This window comes from Palaemon carinicauda, chromosome 7 (genome assembly GCF_036898095.1).
Source record: "Palaemon carinicauda isolate YSFRI2023 chromosome 7, ASM3689809v2, whole genome shotgun sequence".
Lineage (NCBI taxonomy): Eukaryota > Metazoa > Arthropoda > Malacostraca > Decapoda > Palaemonidae > Palaemon > Palaemon carinicauda.
In genome coordinates this window covers 129,321,154-129,345,447 of record NC_090731.1, presented here as the reverse complement: position 1 = coordinate 129,345,447, position 24,294 = coordinate 129,321,154, and the positions used below count along the sequence as shown (strand labels likewise).

At 41.5% G+C, this 24,294-nt stretch overlaps 1 protein-coding gene across 1 annotated transcript in view; it reads right to left on the bottom strand.

Annotated features, from left to right (window-relative positions):
- Positions 1-24,294, bottom strand: part of pit (pitchoune) — a 56,712-nt gene that overhangs the window by 19,612 nt on the left and 12,806 nt on the right. Inside the window, exons 2-6 of the mRNA XM_068376861.1 lie at positions 22,480-22,578; positions 18,032-18,265; positions 17,612-17,869; positions 13,085-13,234; positions 10,045-10,209 (exon numbers count right to left, since the gene is read on the bottom strand). Of these exons, the coding sequence (XP_068232962.1) occupies positions 10,045-10,209; positions 13,085-13,234; positions 17,612-17,869; positions 18,032-18,265; positions 22,480-22,578 (906 nt within the window). The remainder of the gene's footprint in view (positions 1-10,044; positions 10,210-13,084; positions 13,235-17,611; positions 17,870-18,031; positions 18,266-22,479; positions 22,579-24,294) is intronic.

The window sequence follows — 24,294 nt, the reverse complement described above, 5'->3', positions numbered from 1 at the left end:
TATATAACAGTTTAAAATCCCAGCAAGTTTCATTACTTTACACTTGAAATTATGGCCATATGATTGAGGACCGGATAGCTATTGCTTGCCCTTGACCTAGGACTCTACCTTGACTTTAACATTTATCAATTGGTTTGGATTTTCATACAATCAAATATGAACCAAGTTTGAAGTCTCTGTGACAACCATGTCCAAACTTATGGATGATTACGTGAATTGAATATTATGCTTGACTGTGACCTTGACCTTCCAAAATTTAATCATTTCCAGTTTTTTCCATAACAGTTGATCCCTTCAAGTTTCATCACTCTATGAATAAAATTGTGGCCGGGAAGGTGTTCACACACACACAAACAGAGGGTAAAACATAACCTCCTTCCAACTTCATTGGCATAGGTAATAAACTAACTTCATTATCTCAACCTCTTTATTCCAACTTCTAGTTCAATAACTTAAAACAGCAAAAGTAAAAAATTATGAAAGTACTGTATCGTTAGTAACGCATATGGCTTTATACATCAGAACGAAAAGCATGCGTTCTGTTATGAACCAATTCGGATATCAACAGTTGTTGCACTCGCATTTAGACTTTTGTATGAGAGTAAACACCTTATTTGTTACAAATTACATCAAGTAGAATATGACTGATATATCATTATATCAGTACAGGTATACCTTTTTCACTTTATAAAAAAGTAAACCAAATTACCCAAAGACTACCTAAAGAATTGGAAGAAAAAGTTAATAATTTACTAAACTTTGTAAAGGCAAAGACTAAAATTTATTGTGCATTGGCAACAGGGATGAAACACCTCTAAACTTCAATAATACAAAAAAAGCATTCTAACTAAAATCTACATTCTTTTCTATGATAATGTAAAAATAGTAGTTCAAGTACCTGTAATTATTCTCTTATAATAAGAGCAAAAATAATTTGGTAGTTACCTTAATCAGCTGATTTGAAAAGTGCAAACATTAGTCTCAAAGTACTTACAAATATAAACAATGGCAAAAATGACAAATTCGTAGATAATTTGTATTTTTCCTAACTATACAAACCTTAGCTATTTATTAGGGGTTATACTTTCGGCGGAGCTGAAATGACGAGCCATTAAAATGTAGCAAGGGTTAACTACCCACACTGCTAGTTAGCGGGGGTGGGGGGGGGGTGGGGGGGGGGGGTGTAGCTTGCTACCACTCCCGTTCACACACCTGTGATTTAGTCACTTTGCTTGGAGGTAGGACTTCAAAGGGGATAGGGATGGCTGGCAAGTTTGTATAAATATTTAAGGTTTGTATAGTTAGGAAAAATACAAATTATCTACGAATTTGTCATTTGTTCCGTAACTGGAATACAAACCACGCTATTTATTAGGGGTGACTCACCCATTAGGAAGGGTGGACCTCCCTGCCAACCTGGCTTTTGGCTTTGTCTGGGGACTCCTTATCTGGGTATGTTAGTACTCAAAATTTAGGAGTCGCTGGCATCGCTGAACCTTGCTATGCAAGGTCCGCGACCTACGCAAGCTGTGTGTTGAGACGTGTAGAAGTGTGACTGTCTAGGTAAAGTTATTCCGAGTCTATGTAGGAAAAACCTGATGTAACCAAGACTTCCCAATACCACCTCGCCAGGGTATGGGGACCCAACAGTATTAGCTTAATACTAGGTACACAGGGGAGCATGGTTTACCTGCAGTGGTTTGAGGTCAGCTTATACAGAGAACCTAGGATGCTGCTTTCCCTACGAGAGGGTAGGATGAAGAAAAGAATAAGCGCCAGTCAAATCTTTTCATTCACGCAGACTAAAACCAGGTAACAGTGCCCTTACCTTCTGCTACTTGTCCAATAAGGAGCTTGAGGTATACAACCAGCTGTTGTGCAGCCACCACCGGACCGATGGAGATCGTATCGAGTTCCTGTGGGTCACGTCTTGCACGAGAAACGTTGTGAAAGTCACCTGGAGCATTCACATCCTTTCTTGTAAAACCTGCGTCACACAGTAATCTGCTAAGAAGGACCAGGGGCATAGTTTTGCCCCTGACACTGTGAGTCGTCATGTCGAGATGATGTTTCGGTGATCCTCCTCTAGTCTCTCAAAGTGCTGACAAGAGGAGAGACCCGGGCAGGCTCTTGCCATTTTCTTTAGGTAAAGTCTCACACCTTACCCTGGGTACAGTAACGGATGATCTGGACCGTTCGTTACCTAGTTGAGACTTGTGTAGGATCCGTCACCTCTGGAGACTGTGTCTGGTGACATACTCAGGGACGAAACTGAACATTGTCTTTTGCCCTTCTTAATAATGGGCGATGTCGAAAGAGAGACCATGAAGTTCCTTGACTTGTATGGTTGCTGTCCGAGTGTGTAGGAACAGTGTTCTTAAATCAGGAGAAAATTTGTTGACTGGTGAAGTGGAACACAAGGAGGTCCCTTTAGGGATAGGAGATTTGAACCATGTTCTGAGGAAGGTCTCAATTCCGACTGGGGAAAGGCAAGTTGTAAGTCCGTATGAGTTAGGAAAAGTCTATCGATGAGAGGGTGTCCCTTTCTTTCAGTTTGAAGGTGAAGGATCAAGGTTGAGTGATCATATTTACCTCTCGAAACTGAATAGGGGGTTTTTTCCTCTTGCATACCCTCGAGGATTCCGCTATTGCTGGAATCGAGGTATCGAGTGGAGACATACTTTCACATGACGCCAACCACACAAGACGTGATACTGCCTGGTAGACAGATGCTGAGGAATTCCTCAGATATCTAGACAACCTTTTCACAAAGAGTTATTGGGTAGTCTTTAGGCGTACAATCATAGCAAAGCTATAGCTTGTGGTAGGTGTTGAAGTGGGTTCTCTTGGAGAGACTATCAGGAGCTGCAAAAGATTTGGAGACCGTTCTGCATAATGCCATAGCGGAGCTAGGAGAGTCCTTCAGAGGTCGACCGATGTTCTAGCCTTGTTGAGTGCCCTTCTCCAGATAAAACAGGGATGAGACGTAAATGTCATTGTTGTACCCACCGTTGTTGCCAGAGAGCCTTGGGGTCTAGAGCTGGTGAGCAACGGTAGCCTGTGATTCAGGAGCGTTGCGAACAGACCCCCTAGTTGGAGGACCTCGTAAAGTCGGGACTTTGTTGGCTACAAAGTCCCGATAGGTAGTAGGTTGGCCTGGGCACCAGCCGCCCGTTGAGATACTACCGCTAGAGAGTTATGGGGTCCTTTGACTTGCCAGACAGTACTACATAGGACCCTTCTCTCTGGTTACGGTTCTTTCCCTTTGCCTCCACAGACACCAAATAGTCTGGCCTATCCTTAACAGATTCTCCTCTGTCCTCATACACCTGACAACACTGTGATTACTAGACAATTCTTCTTCACCCAAGGGGTTAACTACTGCACTGTAATGGTTCAGTGGCTACTTTCCTCTTGGTAAGGGTAGAAGAGACTCTTTAGCTATGGTAAGCAGCTCTTCTAGGAGAAGGACACTCCAAAATCAAACCATTGTTCTCTAGTCTTGGGTAGTGCCATAGCCTCTGTACCATGGTCTTACACTGCCTTGGGTTAGAGTTCTCTTGCTTGAGGGTACACTCGGGCACACTTTTCTATCTAGTTCCTCTTCCTCTTGTTCTCTTAAAGTTTTTATTGTTTAAATAGGAAATATTTATTTTAACATTGTTACTATTCCTAAAATATTTTATTTTTCTTTATTTCCTTATTTCCTTTCCTCACTGGGCTATTTTCCCTGTTGGGGCCCCTGGGCTTATAGCATCCTGCTTTTCCAACTAGGGTTGTAGCTTAGCATTTAATAATAATAATAATAATAATACAGGGCGATCCAAAGTCCATTCGGTAAACCTTATCTGAGATGCTGTGCACAGACTGTCAGCGAGCACGTTCTTCCAGTCTGGAATGAAGCGGGCTGATAGTGGTACGGAACGGACTTTGGCCCATCTTAGTGTTTATACTATTAGATGTAAAGAGGCTACAAGCCAGTTCCTACTTGCTTGTCAATGTGAGTCTCTATGTGGTGTGTGGTGTGTCGTCCATCAAATCACTGAGTGGTCTGTTAGGAACTGATGAGGCTGCTGAAGGACCGCAAAGTTGGCCTTCATCTCTTAAGAGATTTAAGTGATGGTACCTTCGGGCTCTGTCCAGAGGGCTGAGGTCGTGTGGTGCAGCACTATGATCCCTCCTCTCTTCTTTTTCTGACTCAAGTCTCTTGGGATAGGAGTCGTTCTCGTTTCGAGAAAGTTTTGTGGAGATTTGTGTTTAGAATTATTCCCAGATACACCAGTCTTCTGGGAGGGAAGTAGGGAAGACTTCCGTAGGTTTACCCTGATCACTGGATCTTGATAAAAAGACTTCAGAAGTTCCAGTGTTAATGCAAGGTTACCACTGAGTCTGCTAAGGTCAGTCAGACGTCCCGAGAGAGCGGACATAGAAGCCGATCCTGTGAGACTAGGATGGGTGTAGTGGAAAGACTGAAGCACAGAGCCTTGAACTGGTGTTTCTTGTTTGTCTAGACTGAATCTTCCAACCTTCCTAGATGGATGGTTTAGACCTAGGAGTAAGCGTCCTTTAGGTCCAGTGTGCAAATGAAGACCTGAGGTCTTAGCCCTTGATCGAACTCCAACATGGTGTGGACATCGACCCAAAGGGACAGCTTCTTGGTGATCCTTTTGCATGGAAGATTGTCGACGCTGGAGTCTTGACTCGTGTCGTAAAGGATCAGGCGCGATACCCAGTGTAAGAATTCTTCTCTGAGAGAATTTCTTTAAAAGGAAGGCCAAGCTTAGCCTTACCACGCGCCCTGATGGGATTGATGCTATTCCTTAGAATAGAATCAATCTGGCGAATGTTAAGCAATGGTTAACCGTTGGGTATCGTGGTTACTGTGCAGTTGGAGAGTGCTCGCAAGTAGTTCCCTGTTGGCAAGCCGTTGATGAGGGTTGTCGAACGTTTACCGATGACTTTAGTGTGATGGCAAACGGCCAGTATTGAGAAGTATGTTGTATAACTTCTGATCTAGGAACTACAGAAAGCGGTTGACTAGTAAGTTCGAGTCACGAACTGCTGGCAAATGACCGATGAATCAGTGGTCTGTGAGCCGATGGTGAGTTCGAGATCAGCAAGCTGATTATGGTCCCCCCTGTTTGGTCAGAGATGAGCAAGCTGAAGATGGGCTGGTCAGAGATCAGCAAGCTGAGTTCAATGATCGAAGAAAGATGAGCTGCCATTGGTGATCTAGTGATCAGCAAGCTGATGACTGGTTATTGACTAGCAATCAGTGATTGCAAATGCTAGCAATTGGAGATCGTTAGTCATTGGAGGGACAAGAGGTCAAAGATCAGCATTGAGCTAGCAATTGGCGATCTGGTGATCGGCGACCTAGCGATCAGTAAACTATGAACTAGCCATCAGCAAACATTGATCTAGAGATCAGTCTGTTGATGCTTTCCTGTTTGCTGCCGGTGGTGTGTCAAGGAAAAAAGAAACTTCAGAAGAGACAGGGACCAAGGATTCCCCGTTTCGATTCCCCTGTAGGATGGAATCTTCAGGATCTTGAATCCTTCTGTGGAGCCTTATTCCTCTTTTCCCGGTGGCAATGTTTGTGTTGGCGGGGAGGAATGGGGCAATGGTGACCTGTCCAAAAAGTTTTATTCCTTTTTACTGTCAATTATGCGAGTGTGTACGTGAGTCTAGAGCGATGGCACACAGGATGATGCTGGTACTTAATATCTGCCTGGAGAGCAGGCAAGCGCTGGTTCTTAGGCAAGAGCTGGTGCATTGGATCTGCGAGCCTTGACTCTTTGACAAGAGTTGGCGCATGGATCCGGGACTGTAACTGCGCAGGAGGGCGCAGGAAAGTGAGGAAGAGCGCTGGCGCGCAGTAAGGCACTGTGTAGTTTTGTGCATTCTCCCTAGAATGCACCGAAGCGTGTGACTGGTTGAGCAAGAGTGGGAGCATTGGCGCGTGCGTGAGAGTACTCCGTGGAGACTGTTGGCGCGTGTGCGGAAGACCATCGGCGTCCACGCGTAGAAGACTGTCGGTGCGCACGGAAGGCTGTGTGAGCGCACGGAAGGCTGTGCGAGCGCACTCAAGATTATTGGAGCGCGCACGCGCGAAGGCCGTCGGTGCGCATGGGCGGTAGACTGTTGGCGCACGTGCAGGATACCATCGGCGCCCGCGCGCAGAAGAAAGTCGGCGCGCACGCGCACAATACTGTTGGTGCGCACGTGGGAGACCTTAGGCGCCCACGCGCAAAAGAAAGTCGGTCCGCGGTCGCGGAACTGTTGCCACATGCGCGTGCAAGACTATTTGCGCGGGAGATCATCGGTACACGCGCGCGGAAGATCGTCGGCGCTGCCGAGCGTAAGAATGTCGGCTCGCGCGTGCGCGGAAGACCATCAGTACCCGCGCGCGGAAGATCGTCGGCGCTCGCGCGCGTATATAACAGCCCACGCGGAAGATCGTCGGCGCTCGCGTGCGTAAGAACGTCAGCAAGCGCGCGCGCGTAAGAATGTTGGCAAGCGGGCGCGCGGGAGACCATCGGTATCCGCGCGCGGAAGATCGTCGGCGCTCACGTGCGTAAGAATGTTAGCGCGCTTGAAGGTAGCGCTAGTAGGTTGGCGGGTCAGCTGGTAGGATGACCAGTGGCAGGACGATCAGGAACTGGGATGTGCCCTTTAAAAATGGGCGAGCATCCACCGATGGGGACCGTAAGCAGGTCTGCGTGTTAGAGTCCACGACCAAAGTCCTTTGCAGCGCAAGGTTGCGCTGGTAGATCGGTAGGTCAGCTGGCAGGATGATCAGGAAATGGGATGTGCTCTTTGAATGGGCGAGCATCCACCGATGGGACTGTAAAAGGTCCGTGTTAGAGTCTAGGACCGAAGTCCAAAGGACTACGTTGCAGAAAGGTTGCGCTGGTAGATCGGTAGGTCAGCTGGCAGGACGATCAGGCTGCGCTGGAAGGTCTGCTTGATCCTCCGAAGACGTGTATCCATGAGAGGCCTCTCCTGCGAACGAGAGAGGTGAATACTTCGTAGAAGAGACTTGAAGACACCAGTGATGACGCCCCTTAGGGCCGGTGGATCAGCAAGCTGACCTTAGCAGTAGCGATCCTCCGAAGAGGAGTCTCTATGAGTGGCCTCTCTCGCGAACGAGTGAGGTGAACACTTCGTAGAAGAGACTTGCCAAGACAGTGCTCCGCCCCTGAAGGAAGAGAAACTCAGCAAGGGGGGAGAGAAGTCTGGCCGAAGGGCAGTAACAGCAGTCGGAGACGATGAATTTATTAAGATATGGGAAGTTCTCCCTCTGAAGGGAGAAACAACCTCACACCTGGGGAGGAAACTTCCCTCGGAAGGGAAGTTGTCCAGCCCCTGGAGGCGAACCTCCTTTAGCGTTCTAAGATGATCTGAAGTGCTGGCCATGTTGTCACGGGAGTACTTCTAAGAGAAGGGATGACGCCCATAACGACATCCTCTGAGGGACGGCAGTGACAGCAGATTCCCCACGCATGAACAGAACAGCTCTGCTTCGTTGGCACTCTTTAGTCGAACGAAGAAAAACTGAATAGTTAACTGGGAAAATAAAATTAAATAATTATTTAACAAAAATTCCCTAGGGAGGAACAACATAAAATAAGAATTACTGTAAGTATTGCGCCCTTCCTTCCCCAGACGACATCCATGGGAGAAGGGGGGAGCAGAGTAACTGTAATAAAAACAGAATTATAATTATTCAAATCAGCTAAAAATATTTACTAATAGTGAGAACCACTGACCCTCCGAAGGGAAGTGTTCCCCACGGAGAAGCTGAAAAGTTAAAATACAATTAGATTTTCACTAAAAATAATTGAGACAAACAATCGGAAGAGCAACCTAACCCGCGCACGGGAAAGGAGCTTCCCAATAGTACGCTGTTGTAGTAAAGGTGAACGACCTCGAGAAGAGAGAGACCGTAGTCAATCTTTGAAAGGCCTCATTCCCTTCGCTCAGAATCCGTTTCCCGTAGGAAAAGAGGAAAAGGCGAAGACAATAGCTGAATCTCTAGGGTCAAGGCGATGACGATTCCCCTGCGGCAGCCGAGTTAACTGATCTATGCCGACGGGAAGACCGATGGACCAGAGAGGGAGAGGTCGTTCTCCACGAAGTGGAACTGTGCTGGCCTTGCTACCACGCAAGTGTCGTTGTCGTATATGTATCACACACACAGCACAAACACTGAAAAGGAAACTTACCACATTTCTATACCCATATACATACATAAACATTAAGAATGTTTATATATATATATATATATATATATATATATATATATATATATATATATATATATATATATATATATATATATATATATATATATATATATACACACAAGTATAAGAAAAATTAAGACAAAAATTAATGGCAGTCCAAAATAGGCGAGGAGGGAGAGAGGAAACAACCGCTCTCGATCCGAGCCAAAAGCAAAGTGACTAAATCACAGGTGTGTGAACGGGAGTGGTAGCAAGCTATCCCCCCTACCCCCGCTAACTAGCGGTGTGGGTAGTTAACACTCGCTAAATTTTAATGGCTAGTCATTTCAGCTCCACCGAAAGTATAACCCCTAATAAATAGCGTGGTTTGTATTCTAGTTACGGAAGAAATGTATATTCACTGTTATTATTCCATAATGCAATAGTAATATGTATGCAAATATTATAATCATTATTATTGGATTGATTTAAGGGAACATCAGTTTTATTTAAATCTTGTTTATCTTAAATACAGCCGTACTCTTTGGTCACACACAGTTTGTTCAACGGCGTAGCCTGGCCAAGCAGTGAATAAGTTCGTGAGTGTTCAAATTAAATTCTTTTCACATATAGCATATATATATATATATATATATATATATATATATATATATATATATATATATATATATATATATATATATATATATATATATATATATGAAGATATGCAAATTTCTAGCAGCTACAATAAACTATTTTACAGCAATTTAATCATTATTACCAGTTACAGCATTGGGGAGTGGAACAAATATTTTCAAAGCAATTATAATAACTTCATCTGTCTCTTTTTATTATATCTTTTAAAGAGAAATTGCTATTCTGAGTATAAGGGGTCCTTCGGGCTACAGCTATCCCTCTCTAAAAAGAGATCTTCCAACAATGACCATACTCTAGACTTGAGCAGGGTATGAAGAAATTGTCCAAGCTAGAAATATCTTTCCACTCATTCTAAAAATGCTTTGGACTAGCTTTAGAGATAGTAGAGATTAGGCAGGATGTGTTACATCATCAAATAAAATTTAAAGTTGTAATTTATCATATTAGTTAAAAATGCACTAGTTTGCACACTTTGGCTAGCCATGAGCTCATTGTATGACTCATAAATCTTGAGATGTATTATTGTTATAAATTGAATTTTTAAATTATTTTTTTGGAAATATATAAATTCATATATGGTAGACCTATTAGATAACACCTCCACACTACCAGGTAGATGCTTCTCTAAATTGATCTAAATGAAATATCTAGAAATAAATGCCACAATCATGGCAAGTGGCGATGGATGTTGGTACCAGGAAAAATAAAGAGAATAGATTGGTCTCATTATTGTTGCTCTTTTCTTATGAACTTTGCAATAGTTCATTATCTTAAGCATCTATCACTATTGCACTGTCATACCTGGATACTTGGGGACAGAACTGAACAACTGCACCCTAATTGCTGTGAGCAGATCCAACCACAGTAATTTACTTGGACTATACTGTACATACATATTCATAATATTCTTTTAAAACTTTTACAACAAACGTACGGTAATTAAAGCTAAAAAAAATATTGAATTAATTTTAACAAAAAAAAGACAGCATCGTCAATTTGAGATAAATTTCAAATTTCAAAAATTTACAAGAGAAAAAATGCAAAAAGGAGTAACTGGGGTAGCTACTGGCTAAAGCTAAAGAGTAAGATGAAGATATACTTTAAAATCCAGAAGAAATATAGGTATCAAAGCAAATTTAGATAAAATATCACTCACTTGGAAGTAATCTTAAAATTTGCTTCATTTCCTCTTCAAAGCCAACATCAAAGATACGATCAGCTTCATCAATCACAAGGCAAACTAGATTCTTGTAAACAAAATTTGGAGAGTGCTGTAAATGATCTAATAGTCTCCCAGGTGTTGCCACAAGAACATTTATACCTGAAATGCAAGATACATCACCATTATCATTATAAAAAAAAAACAAGGAAAGATATCTGTAAAGAAAAGGTTCCAGTACCCAACTATAAGTTCTACAATTACCAACTTCCATCTCTTCCTCAAAACCCTTGTAGTGAGTTGTCACCTTCATTGTCCACTGAACAGCAGATTAAGTGTATTACAGAAGGTTCTTTGTAACATCCCTAGGGCAAGTAATTGAAAAAATATCACTTATTTGTGCTTACCCCCTGTTTCATAATTCTTCAACTTCCATCTCACTACAATCTTTACCTTTTATGTATCAAAAACCAAGCACTTCAAGTCCATCATTAAATGAAAAAAAAAAAATACAATGTTGAACTACTGTATATAATATGTACAATTATGGTCTCTACCACATGTAAACATTAAAAGGCTTAGAATAATATTACAAACTTACTTCAAAAGACAATTGGTTATTTTCTATTGCACTTGACCTACCATTTAAATATGGAACTTATCTTGAACAAAAAATATTGGTTTCATTTAAAGCTACCAGGTAGGAAAACAAATGTATTGTTTTATAAAAATAAAATAAACATATATTGTAAATTTTATAAAAAGCTAAAAAAAGATGACAAATTCGTAGATCATTTGTATTTTTCCTAACTATACAAACCTTAGCTATTTATTTAGGGGCATTACTTTCTGCGAAGCTAAAATGACGAGCCATTAAAATTTAGCGAGGGTTAACTACCCACACCGCTAGTTAGCGGGGGTAGCTTGCTACCACTTCCACTAACACACCAGTGATTTAGCTCACTTTGCTTGGAGGTAAGACTTCAAGGGGGATAGGGCTGGTGGTAAAGTTTATATAAATAGCTAAGGTTTGTATCGTTAGGAAAAATACAAATTATCTACGAATTTATCATTTGTTCCGTAACTGGAAAACAAACCTACGCTATTTATTTAGGAGTGACTCACCCATTAGGAAGGGTGGACTTTCACAACCTATCTCCTGAAGACGTGACCCACAGGAACTCGATACGATCTCTATCGGTCCTGTGATGGCTGCACAACAGCTGGTTGTATACTTCAAGCTCCTTATTGGACAAGTAGCAGAAGGTTGAGGGCACTTAGCTTGTTTTAGTCTGCGTGAATGAAAAGATTTGACTGACTTATTCTTTTCTTCATCCTTCCCCACTCTTAGGGAAAGTAGCATCCTGGGTTCTCTGCATAAGCTGACCTCAAACCACTGCAGGTAAACCATGCTCCCTTGTGTACCTAGTATTAAGCTAATACTGTACTGTTGCGTTCCCATACCCTGTCGAGGTGGTATTGGGAAAGTCTTGGCTGCAACAGTTTTTCCTACAAAAAGACTGGGAATAACTTTACCTAGATAGTCACACATCGAAATATCTCTACACACAGCTTGCATAGGCCGCGGACCTTGTGTAGCAAGGTTTTAGCGAGGCGCAGGAACTCCTTATTTTGAGTACTAACAGGTAAATCAATATTTGTTTTAGTTAATAAAGGAATTCAGATTAGCTGTTATTACTTTCTTAGTTACATTTAATTGTTTTTCAACTCGTTGACGCTGTTAAAAATCATATGTACTGTGAACACATTTTTGTTTAATCTCTCTCTCTCTCTCTAACACTATAACAGCGAAGAAGAACGAGAGAGAGAGAGAGAGAGAGAGAGAGAGAGAGAGAGAGAGAGAGAGAGAGAGAGAGAGAGAGAGAGAGAGAGAGAGAGAGAAAGATTTTATTTAAAGAACATGTTAATGCTATGTTTAGAGAGAAACAGCAAAAGAGAGGACTTTTTTAAAAGAGCTTGTTAATGCTATCTTTGTTTTCTTTGCTTCACTTTTTTCTTTCTTTATGTTCATCACGCTGGCCCTTCTCACAAATGATCGTTGCCAACAATCTCTTTGTCCTTTATCCCTATCAACAAAAGGCGTTCTATCTCTTCCAGGGTATTGCTACGATGTCTTGTAATAATGGTGATCCCTTCGATGGTTTATCTGCTTTAATGGCTGCCTTCTGCTTGATGATCGTCGAGATCATAGGCCTATTCCGGCCATATTGTTTAGCCATATCACTCACATGCACACTGCTCTCATGTTTTTCTATAATTTCTTGCTTCAATTCTAATGAAAGAATTACCTTCTTTCTTTTCTCACCACTACCTGTACTGAGACTTAGCTTCTTAGGTACCATGATTATAGGTAAAATCAAAAAGGAAATGTGAGAAAAAGAAGAAAATAAGCACTGTTAATAACAGACCAAACAGAGGACAACCACACGATACACACAAGAACAGAGAACAGAGCACTCGATGCTCAATGGCGTCCCTCTTACGTGCTGCCATCTACAGGCGTGAACAAGATCTACATCGTATGTTGGAGCATTACTTCGGGTGTCGAGACAGAAATTTGGTCGAATTTTACTTCGTATGTTGGAAAATTCGTATGTTAAGACAATCGTATGTAGAGGTTCCACTGTATATATATATATATATATATATATATATATATATATATATATATATATATATATATATATATATATATATATATATATATATAAATAAGTTAAAAGACAAAAATTGATGGCAGTTCAGATTAGGCGAGGAGGAAGAGCGAATACAACCGGTCTCCATCCAAGCCAAAAGTAAAGTGAGCTAAATCACCGGTGTGTGAGTGGGAGTGGTAGCAAGCTACCCCCCTTACCCCCACTAACTAGCGGTGTGGGTAGTTCACCCTCGCTAAATTTTAATAGCTTGTCATTTCCACTTCGCAGAAAATAATACCTCTAAATAAATAGCGTAGGTTTGTATTCCAGTTACGGAACCAACATAGAATAGAGCTATCAAACAGGAAATCTATCCTTACCTTTACCAAGCTTTTCTACTTCTGCTTTGCGATCAGCACCTCCCATAATGAGTCCCAAAGTCTGAGATCTTTCTTGCATAAGTTCTGTCAACACAGTGAAGGTTTGCATGGACAATTCACGGGTGGGGGATATGATGATAGCTCCAGTACCTACAATTTTAAGCATAAAACTATACATCAAGAACAGAATAATATTCATGCAAGTAAAAAATTATAAATAACCCCCATTCAATAGATCATTAGTCCAAAATCAAGCCTGCTATTGGGAAATAACAAAGGCATTAAATATCTAAAGATTCAGTATTAGGTAACTGTACAGTCAGGTTGCAATCCTTAAATGCAACACTGCATAAAATTATTGTATCAAAAGCATTGCATGAATATTCTACATATATAATAAACAACAATACTGAATAACCATTAAAACTGTAATTACATTACTGACACAACTGATTCTATGATAGATACTCTGTATTGATTTTTTATACTTTCATGGCCATTTACAGTATATGTAACCATCGTGCATATCGCATATACAGTACACTGGATAAGCATAAATACTGCACTGACTCGTCACCTACTGGTGTTTTATGAAACACATTATACAGTACAGAAGTGGTAATAACAGTTTGATGCAGAATCTCTAGCACCAGACACAAATCCCCCCCCCCCCCCCCTTTCTTAGTCTTTTGTTGCTACCCAACTTTAACTTTACTTTGCTCAATATTTTACTCACATAAGAACTCTTCCTTTGGGAAAACCCCAGGCGAAAAAGTGATTTAATGTCTTTTATCATTTTTGATTTATAACAACAATAATATATATAGCCGTTGATAAACAGACTTGAACATTTCACTAATAATCTTTCTACATTACAATTTTCTATTCTTTGGCTAGGTGATAAACAGTAACTCTGATCAAACAACAATTAGCTATTCTTTAGACCACTATCTCAAATACCAAAGAAACAATATAACTTCTTCTATAAAAAAATCAGAGGGAACTTGACTTTCATCCAAATTCTTGACTACCCATAATCTTACTTGATGAAATAAGAAAAAATATAATTAAGTACAAAAATTGCTTACAACCCAATTTTATAACTCTATAGGGTAATATGAATTATAAAATAATGTAATTAATATTTACCTTACCTCAATATATTCTCTATGAGTGAACTCAGAAATTAACACATGACACACTCTGGCAACCTTGATTTTTCCTATCTCTGACCCCCATTCTAAAGCAATAAAATTTTAAATTCTAAAAGTATTTTTTATTTTTCCTTGCTATGAAAACCATATTCCTTTAAAATAGGAAATTGTCTTCAGCACAGGCGGAACTCCTCTTGAAATCATTACCAAGGTAGTTAATGACAGGTGGTGAGCAAGGGCTTTGTCTAAGACTCTTCACTTTTGACTTGGCTTAGGACTGAAAGGGTTGGTTGGGGGTGGGAAGTTCAATTTCAAAAGGGGTGAGGTTTGTATAGCTGGGAAAAATAAAAATTACTTTTAAAATTTGTTCCTGCGCAGATACAAAGCTTTCGTCCTTTAAAATAGGGAGACTCACTTATTGGTGGGTCAAAGTCTCTTAGAACCAACCTAGTTTGTTTTTTTTTCCCTGAATCCCTTAATAGAGATAAAGCTAAAATTAGTGCATGGTGCCAATTATGGGGCATGAAGTTGAATCCTAACAAAACTCAAAATATGATTATAAATAGGTCAAGAACAGTGGCTCCTCATCTGGATCTCAGCATTGATAATGTTTCTTTAAGTCTGTACGAATTTTAAAATTCTAGGTGTGATTCTCAACAGCAAATTTACTTTTGAGAAATGCATTAGAATGTCTTCTTCAAGTGTACAAAAAATTTGCTTCTAGAGAAAGTCTTTTAAGATTTTCGGTGATCAATCTATTCTGAAGTTTTAATTCTTTCATTCTACTTTATTTTGAGAATTGTTCTGTTTGGTCTTCTGCTGCTGATTTTCATCTTAATTTGTTGGACAGGAACTTACAGTCTATCAAATTTCTTATTCCTGATGTAGATATTAATCTTTACCACCTTCGTTCAATTAGTTTGTTATGCATGTTGCATAAGATTTTTCATAATTCTGATCATCATTTTCATTTGGATCTTCCCGGACAGTTCCATCCTGTTCGTAATATTAAGCCTGCAGTTAATTCTAATAATCAGGCCTTCTCTATCATCTGGCTCAACACTACACAGTATTCTAGAAGCTTTATTCCAGCTGTGACCATGTTGTGGAATGATCTTCCTAATTGGGTAGTTGAATTGGTAGAACTTCAAAAGTTCAAACTTGCAGCAAATGTTCTTATGTTAAACAGGCTGACATAAGTCTTTCTACAGTTTACATATGAAATAAGTTTTAATGTTGTTACTGTTTTCAAAATATTTCAATTGTCCATGATTTCTCATATTAATTTATTTCCTTATTTCCTTTCCTCACAGAGTTATCTTTCCTTGTTGGAGACCTTGGAATTAGAGCATCTTGCTTTTCCAACTAGGGCTGTAGCTTAGCTAGTAATAATCTATCTATATATCAAAGCACTTCTCCCAATTTTGGGGCTTACCCGACATCAAACTAATGATAAAAAGAGGACCCTCCCTCTCTATGTTCCTCCCAGCCTGACGAGGGACTCAATTGAGTTCGGCTGGTACTGCTAGGGTGCCACAGCCCACCCTCCCCTGTTATCCACCACAGATGAAGATTCACAACACTGAATCCCCTACTGCTGCTACCTTCGTGGTCACCCAAGGCAACCGGAGGAAGCAGCAGGGCCTACCGGAACTGTGTCACAATCGCTCGCCATTCATTCCTAATTCTAGCACGCTCTCTTGTCCCTATCACATCTATCCTCCTATCACCCAGAGCTTTCTTCACTCCATCCACCCACCCAGACTTGGCCTTCCTCTTGTACTTCTCCCATCAACTCTTGCATTCATCACCTCCTTTAGCAGACCGCCATTTTCCATTCTCTCAACAAGGCCAAACCACCTCAACACCTCTAGCTGCTAAATCATTTCTTACACACATTCTCACCCTCACTACTTTGTTCCTAACCCTACCTACTCGAGATACACCAGCCATACTCCTCAGAAACTTCATCTCAAACACATTCAATTTCTGTCTCTTCCTCACAACTCTGATCCATACATCAGAGTTGGTACAATCACTTTCTCATACAGAACTCTCTTGAAATTCATGCCTAACCCTCTATTCTTTACCACTTCCTTCACTACCCCAAAACACTTTGCATCCTTCATTCACTCTCTGTCGTACATCTGCTTCCACTCCACCATTTGCTGCAACAACAGACCCCAAGTACTTAAACTGATCTACTTCAAGTAACTCTCCATTCAACACAACTTTCAACCTCACATCACCTTCTCTTCTTGTACACTCATAACCTTACTCTTACCCACATTAACTCTGAACTTCCTTCTGTCACTAATTGGCTCGTAATAATAATAATAATAAAATGTCCCATTGGTCCTGTATGGGAGTGAAGATGACTACTCCAGCAACCCCCAATCTGCCCATAATAGGGATGAGTAAGCTGGTAAGGCCTGACCTGTACTTGTTAAGTACAGTACTTGGTGTTTGGTCAAAGGAGAAATTCATCACTAGGAGGGAAGAGCAGCCCGGAATGAAATACCAAGCTAATGATGATCTAGGGTTTGATAATCCTTCCACAATCCTCCCCCTCTTTAAGGGAGGGAAGGGACAGTAACAATTGGTTTATCCCCAGGAGAGGAGGTAAGAGAGAAGAAGTAGAAGAACCAGTCATTATACCTTTTGAACTCAACAATTGTGAAAAAAAAAAAAACTTTCTTATGAACATTCGAATTCTCCCTGATCCTCAAGCAAACAATGAACTCGACGAGGAGCGCAAAGTACTAAACAGTCTCTCTAGCAATTCACAAGTTTACCAAGAATAATGCAGAAGATGTAGCCTTTTCGATCTTCAATGCAAACGACTGTTTACTGGTGGCCCGGATCTACATTCAGTAAAAAGGGGATATTTGTGAACAATTATGGCCTTAGCATAGTGAGCGTATCTATTGCCGGTTCGTAAACTGATGCTGTGTTCAATTTACAATTGTAATCCTGTTTTGTTCCATTATTAATATAAAGCTGATATCAACCATTCAAACTAAAAAGTAGTAAAAGAAAAGGTAGTATACGAAAAAGATTAAACAGCCTTGGATAGTTGCAAAAGTACATCTGTACTAGTTGTGGCCAAAGATCAAAGTAAAGTCATTGACAAGCATGTGGGCACTCACCAACTGTCATTAACTATCTCATTAATGAATTCAATGGCTGTGCCAACTCTGCTAAAGACATTCCCTGTTTTTAAGGATGAAAGGTGTGTGTATGCACAGGAAGAAATCTTATATACTGAGTGTACATAAAATGTTGAGAAATTAAAAATAAAAAAAATATAAAACAGTCTTATCAACATGCTGAAAAATATATTTGTTTTATTAATAAAAATAAATAAACTTACCATTTCTGGGCTTGAACTGCAAGGTTGACAGGAGCTCAACAACAGGTAGTGCAAATGCCAGAGTTTTTCCAGCACCAGTCTTGGCTGTTCCTCGTAAATCCTTGCCTTCCAGAAGAGGGGGAATGGCCTTTGCCTGGATTTCTGTCATAGTCTTAAAGCCCATTTTCTCTATGGCATTCAAGGTTACATCCGACACACTTCCACGCAGACTTTCAAATGATCGACTCGTTGCTGAATCAAAACCAAGAGTACTGGAGCCTGGAAAGTCAATGCCTCCATTGAAAATGATATTAAAGAATAAAATTTTTAGAGGAAATGTAATGTACTCTACTTTTTTTATATATCTTTGAACAATGCGTGATAACCACACTTTATAAAACTGAATAAAAAATTATAACAAAATCCATACTACATTCTTACCAGCTGTTAACTCCTCGCTTTCATAACCTGTCTCTTCTCCTTCATTTTGGTCTTCATCTTTTTCTGTTTCATCTGTGCTTGTTGATTTCATTACACCTTCGCTGTTGATCGACTCGGATAACTCTCCATTTTCTTTCTTCTTCTTTTTCTTTTTCTTCTTCTTGACATCTACTTGAACTTCATTATCAGCACCAGAATCTAAAGCTGCTTCTACAGCTTCAAGTTTCTTTTTCTCTGTACATGTAAAAGTATAAAAGCATTACACAGAAATATAGGCCAAGTTACTGAATTATGTCTTTACAAAAGTTTTAATCATAAAGGTTCCAAGTTTAATGATACAAAATCTTTCCATGTTCTATCTAGCTATCAGAAATACTGAAAAGAAATTTAGGTTTGGTATTGTGACATGTTAAAACTAAATTGGCATCAGAGAATTTGGTTTGAAAATCAATATGGTGTTTTTATTATAAAATAAATTTTTAAATATATTTGCCTGGTAGTTACATATATATAGCTTAAATCTCGCATTTCGACGCAGCACGAGAGAAAATTCAAATTTGTGGCGATCGTCGCCATGACAGTAGGTGGTCATACATGAGCGCCATCTCTCATAGGTTATCAGAACCATTCCCAACATCCTTAAAAAATTCCATGTCTGTTTTCAGAGGGGAGGAGAGAGGGCCCTTTCATATATGTAACTACCAGTTAAGTATATTTAAAAATTTATTTTATAATAAAAATACCATTTTTAAATATGTAACTTCCCTGGTAGTTACATATATATAGCTGATTCACACCAGTGGTGGTGGGTCGAAAACCTCATCCCATTGGGAATTCGTATAATTATTAATAACTACAATTAGTAGTACAGCTGTACTAACAATCTGGTTCTAACCTGATAAGGAAGCTGGCTTCACAATGATACTGCCTCATTTCGCCTGCATTCCTCAAGAGACTCAGCGATCCACTCAGGGGGCTGTAAAGGTCTCTTGGGGCTGCCACAAAGTCCTCGACCTTAGCGTGGCTAGACCACCACCCTTGCAAACCTGACATAGCCAAGGATACTGATTATTGACCACCTATTCAATTATTTTTTTTCTTTTTTTTTTTTCTTTTTTAAACTAGCTTGAGCTGCATCCCAGACTGACGGCAGGCTGCGACAACCTTCACAGACAACCTGTGAACACATTAAAACTAATTTGATTTGCATGCCAGATTGACGGAAGGCTGCGACAACCTTCACAGACAACCTGTGAATACATTAAAACTAACTTGACTTGCATCCCAGAATGACGGAAGGCTGCGACAACCTGTGAACACAAGTACAAGAAAAAAGGCAAGGGTATATATTAAGTTATCGGGAAGAGGCAGTAGACCCTTCTCCTATATTAAGTTATCGGGAAGAGGCAGTAGACCCTTCTCCAACTACGAGGCTGGAGGTAACGTACGGACCCAGGGAACAGCAATCCTCATACTGGGTCTGGACATCTTTGAGATAGCAGTCTGTGAAGATTGATTTACCTCGCCAGAAAGTAGGCTTCAAAATTGACTTCATTGACCTATTGTGTTTGTAAGCCATAGAAATTGCTACAGCTCTAACCTCGTGTGGTTTTACCTTAAGGATAGGGAAAACTTCTTACTCACAATCCTGGAGAGTTTCTCTTATCAAATCCTTAATGAAAAAAGCCATGGTATTCTTTGATAAAGGCAAAGAGGGCTTTTTAACTGAGCATCAGAGGCTGTCTGTCTCGTCTTTGAAAAGAAAGCCTTGCTGAAGGGAGCAAATTGCATTGTCTCCATTAAAAGCCACCTTCTTGGTAAGATACTTCCAAGATGCCTTGTCCAAGGGTACAAACCTACTTGAGGTTAAAATGGCCAGGACTACATCCAGGTTCTACGAGGAGGTTGGATTGTCCTTCCTCTTAGTCGTCTCAAAAGATCTAATGAGATCTGAAAGATCCTTGTTAGCTGACACGCTAATGTGACGGTTACTTAAGACGGAGGTTAGCATGCTGCAGTAACCCTTGATGGTAGGCACAGCTAGCTTCTCTTTTGTACGCAGATACAACAGAAAACTCTGCTATATTGGCTATAGAGGTATTAATAGAGGAAAGTCTATTATTCCTGCACCACACACTAATATGTCCCACTCGGATTAGCAAACCCTAATAGTGGTAATGATCTGGGGGTATCTACCAGCCACTCCATCATCTCCACAACTTAATGTCTCATGGGCCAAAAAGAAGCTATCATGGTCATGCGGACGTTGGGAGAATCCCTGAATCTTTTCAGGACTCTGTACATGATCTTGAATGGAAGAAAAGCATACACGTTTAGACCTTCCCAGTTCAGAAGAAAAGCGTCCACTGCGACTGCTTCCTGGTCTGGTACTGGAGAGCAAAATACCAGCAACCTCTATGTCATTTGTGAGGCGAAGAGGTCTATCGAGTGTTGACCCCACAACATCCAAAGGCTGGTGCACACCTCGTGATGTAGGGTTCACTCTGCAGTAAGAACTTGCCTTCTTCTGCTGAGCAGATCCGTCCTGATGTTTTTCTCCCCTTCTATGTCATTTCCTCTGAGACTATCCACAGACCACTGTCAAGAATCGTATGTGTCAAACAGGGACGAAATCAACCTCTCTAGTTCAGACAGACCAGACACTTGAAGCGCGCCGTTTGCGCGAACTGAACCGTGTGCTGATTGCTGCGAAGGATCGTCAACCGTAGCTGGGTGACCACCAGGGGAAAGTCCTTGCAACATTTCTGGAGTGCCTTGAGCGCGATCTGAGCCGATTATTATCCCCAGAAAAATAAAATTCTGTGAGGGTGTTAGTTAAGATTTGGCCAGGTTACCATCAGACCTAACTGTTGCGTTAAGGGCATTATCCTTTGAAGAGCCTCCGGACACTTTACTTGTGATTCTGCTCTGAGTGGTCAGTCGTCCAGGTACTGGTCCGGGTGTATCGAGATATGGAAATACACATCCTGCAGATCCAACGACACTATCCAGTCTCCCTGTCTGTTGCCTGTAAGGACTGACACTGAAGTTTCCATGGTAAATTTTACTTAGCTGACGAACTTGTACAATGGACTGACGTCCAGAACAGGTTTTCATCCCCCCCCCTGGGCTTTTCGGAACTAGGAAAAGTATGTTGCAAAACCCCTCCAAGGAGGTGTCCTCTACCATTTCTATGACTGATTTCGACAGCATAAGGTTCACTTGCTCTTGAAGAGCTGCTACGTTGTTTCCTGAATGGACTGTTGTCAACTCCCAGGGTATCGATGACATGGGAGGCATAGCCCGTCTCACTTTTAGATTCGGTTTGTACAACCTTGGGAATTTGCGAGCTTGACCTTCAGCCGCAATCCTCTGAGTTCCCCTTGAAGGGGCTCTCCCACGAAAGAGCTGACAAGTGGGAAGAGCTTCCTTTTATATCCTTGCTAAAAAGCTAGCTGGGAGGACTTATCTAGCAGTCCTAGAGAAAAATCTTGCGCAGCCTGTTATGTCAGAGCTGTAGACAAATCTTTCCCTAAGTCCAGAGGGAAGAGACGATTACCCAATCGGAACAAGTAAAAGTTCAGATCTCTGAACAAGGGACAAACCTGAAGATAAGGAACATATAATCCGCTTGGGGCTGCCACAAGGTCCTCGACCTTAGCATGGCTAGACCACCACCCTTACAAACCTGACATAGCCAAAGATACTGATTCCGACCACCTATTCCCCGCAACGGACTTACCTCGTCCCCTACTCCGGGTAGGGGAAGGTGGTAGGGAGGTTCGGTCTGACGATACGCCCGGCAAAGTAAGAGGAGAAGAGACGTTCGGCTTCTTAGGTGACCTCTTCGGCGCCTTCTTCTTTTTGGTGCCGTACCGCACCCACTGCACCTCGTTCCAGGACACGCACTCCGGACACGTGGCCGTAGGGGAACACACACTGCCCCTACACGACGAACAAAAGGAGTGCGGGTCTACTTCAGGTTTCAACAGGAAAGCACCACACAATTTACCGGCCATAGGCCCAGGACAACGGCGGAGATGCTCCATCACACACTAGTAACGCAGCGCGAGACACAGGAACGCAGAGGGAAAGAATAAGCGAAAGCACAAAGGTACCACGTGGGGACTGCATGAGACACAAAGGGAAGTCGGGGACACAAAGGGTAGCACTGGGTTAAGGAGAGCGTCGAGATGATATCGCGACGCGACCAGAGAACTTACTGGAAGTCGAGACCTGAGCGAGCATGCTCTCTGACTCGGGGTTAGCCTCAGGGCGCGTATCACTCCGCCTGAGGTTACCGCTCATAGGAAACGGGAATAGGGTAAACTACACAAAACTCTGATCGGATGGGAGGAGATCCCACATACTCCTAAGAAAGTAGTTCGAGGTAAGTACTCTGTGTTGGAACAAATAAGGATTCAACTCTAATGGATTACAGCACTTACTTTTCTTCTTATACAGTTCTTCACCGTCACCAGCAGGTCGCTTGCTAAGTGAGGGATGCTCAAGGATAAGACGTTCAGTTTCATCCTCAGGCATGGGTTCTGAAAAAAAGAAAAAAACTCTTAAATAAAAAAAAATACATATTTCTAAGTACTGTAATTTCTTAACTAACACAGTATTCAAATACTGTACACAAAACTTGTTATAACTCATTCTACTGAAATTTTGCCCATGTGATTGAGGAAAAAAAAAAAATAAAATGACAGATTTGGAAGTACAGTATATATAATTTGTATTTTTCCTATCAATACAAACCGTAGCTATTCATAGGAGTATTACTTTTGGCGAAGCGGAAAGGACGAGCCATTAGAAATTAGCAAGGGTTAACAACCCATCCCACTAGTTAGCTATACCCCTCTCACACACCTGTGACTGAGCTTCACTTTGCTTAGATGTAGGACTTTGACGGGGGAAAGGGTTGGCAGGGAAGCATGTATAAATAGCTAAGGTTTGTAACATTGGGAAAAAGGACAAATTCGTAGATAATTTGTATTTTTCCTAACTATACAAACCTTAGCTATTTATTAGGGGTTATACTTTCGGCGGAGCTGAAATGATGAGCCATTAAAATTTAGCGAGGGTTAACTACCCACACTGCTAATAAGCGGGGGTAGCTTGCTACCACTCCCATTCACACTCCTGTGATTTAGTCACTTTGCTTGGAGGTAGGACCTCAAGGGCGATAAGGATGGGGGGCAAGTTTGTATAAATAGATAAGGTTTGTATAGTTAGGAAAAATAAAAATTATCTACGATTTTGTCATTTGTTCCGTAACTGGAATACAAACCACGCTATTTATTAGGGGTGACTCACCCATTAGGAAGGGTGGACGTCCCTGCCAATCTGGCTTTTGGCTTTGCCCGGGGACTCCTTATCTGAGTATGTTAGTACCCTCGCTAAACCGTGCTACGTAAGGTCCACGGCCTACGCAAGCTGTGTGTTGAGACATGCAGAAGTGTGACTGTCTCGGTAAAGTAATTCCGAGTCTATGTAGGAAAAACCTTATGTAACCAAGACTTCCCAATACCACCTCGCCAGGGTATGGGGACGCAACAGTATTAGTTTAATACTAGGTACACAAGGGAGCATGGTTTACCTGCAGTGGTTTGAGGTCAGCTTATGCAGAGAACCTAGGATGCTGCTTTCCCCACGAGAGGGTAGGATGAAGAACAGAATAAGAGTTCGTCAAATCTTTTCATTCACGCAGACTAAAACCGGGTAACAGTGCCCTCAACCTTCTGCTACTTGTCCAATAAGGAGCTTGAGGTATACAGCCAGCTGTTGTGCAGCCACTAGTGGACCGATAGAGATCGTATCGAGTTCCTGTGGGTCACGTCTTGCAGGAGAAAGGTTGTGAAAGTCACCTGGAGCATTCACATCCTTTCTTGTAAGACCTGCGTCACACAGTATTCTGCTAAGAAGGACCAGGGGCATAGTTATGCCCCTGACACTGTGAGTCGTCATGTCGAGATGATGTTTCAGTGATCCTCCTTTAGTCTCTCCCAGTGCCGATGACAAGAGAAGGGACCCGGGCGGGCTGTTGCCATTTTCTTTAGGTAAAGTCTCATACCTTACCCTGGGTACAGTAACGGATGATCTGGATCGTCCGTTACAGAGTTGAGACTTGTGTAGGATCTGTTACCTCTCGAGACTGTGTCTGGCGACACTCAGGGACGAAACTGAACATGTCTTTCGCCCTTCTCAATAATGGGCGATGTCGAAAGAGAGACCATGAAGTTCCTTGACTCGTATGGTTG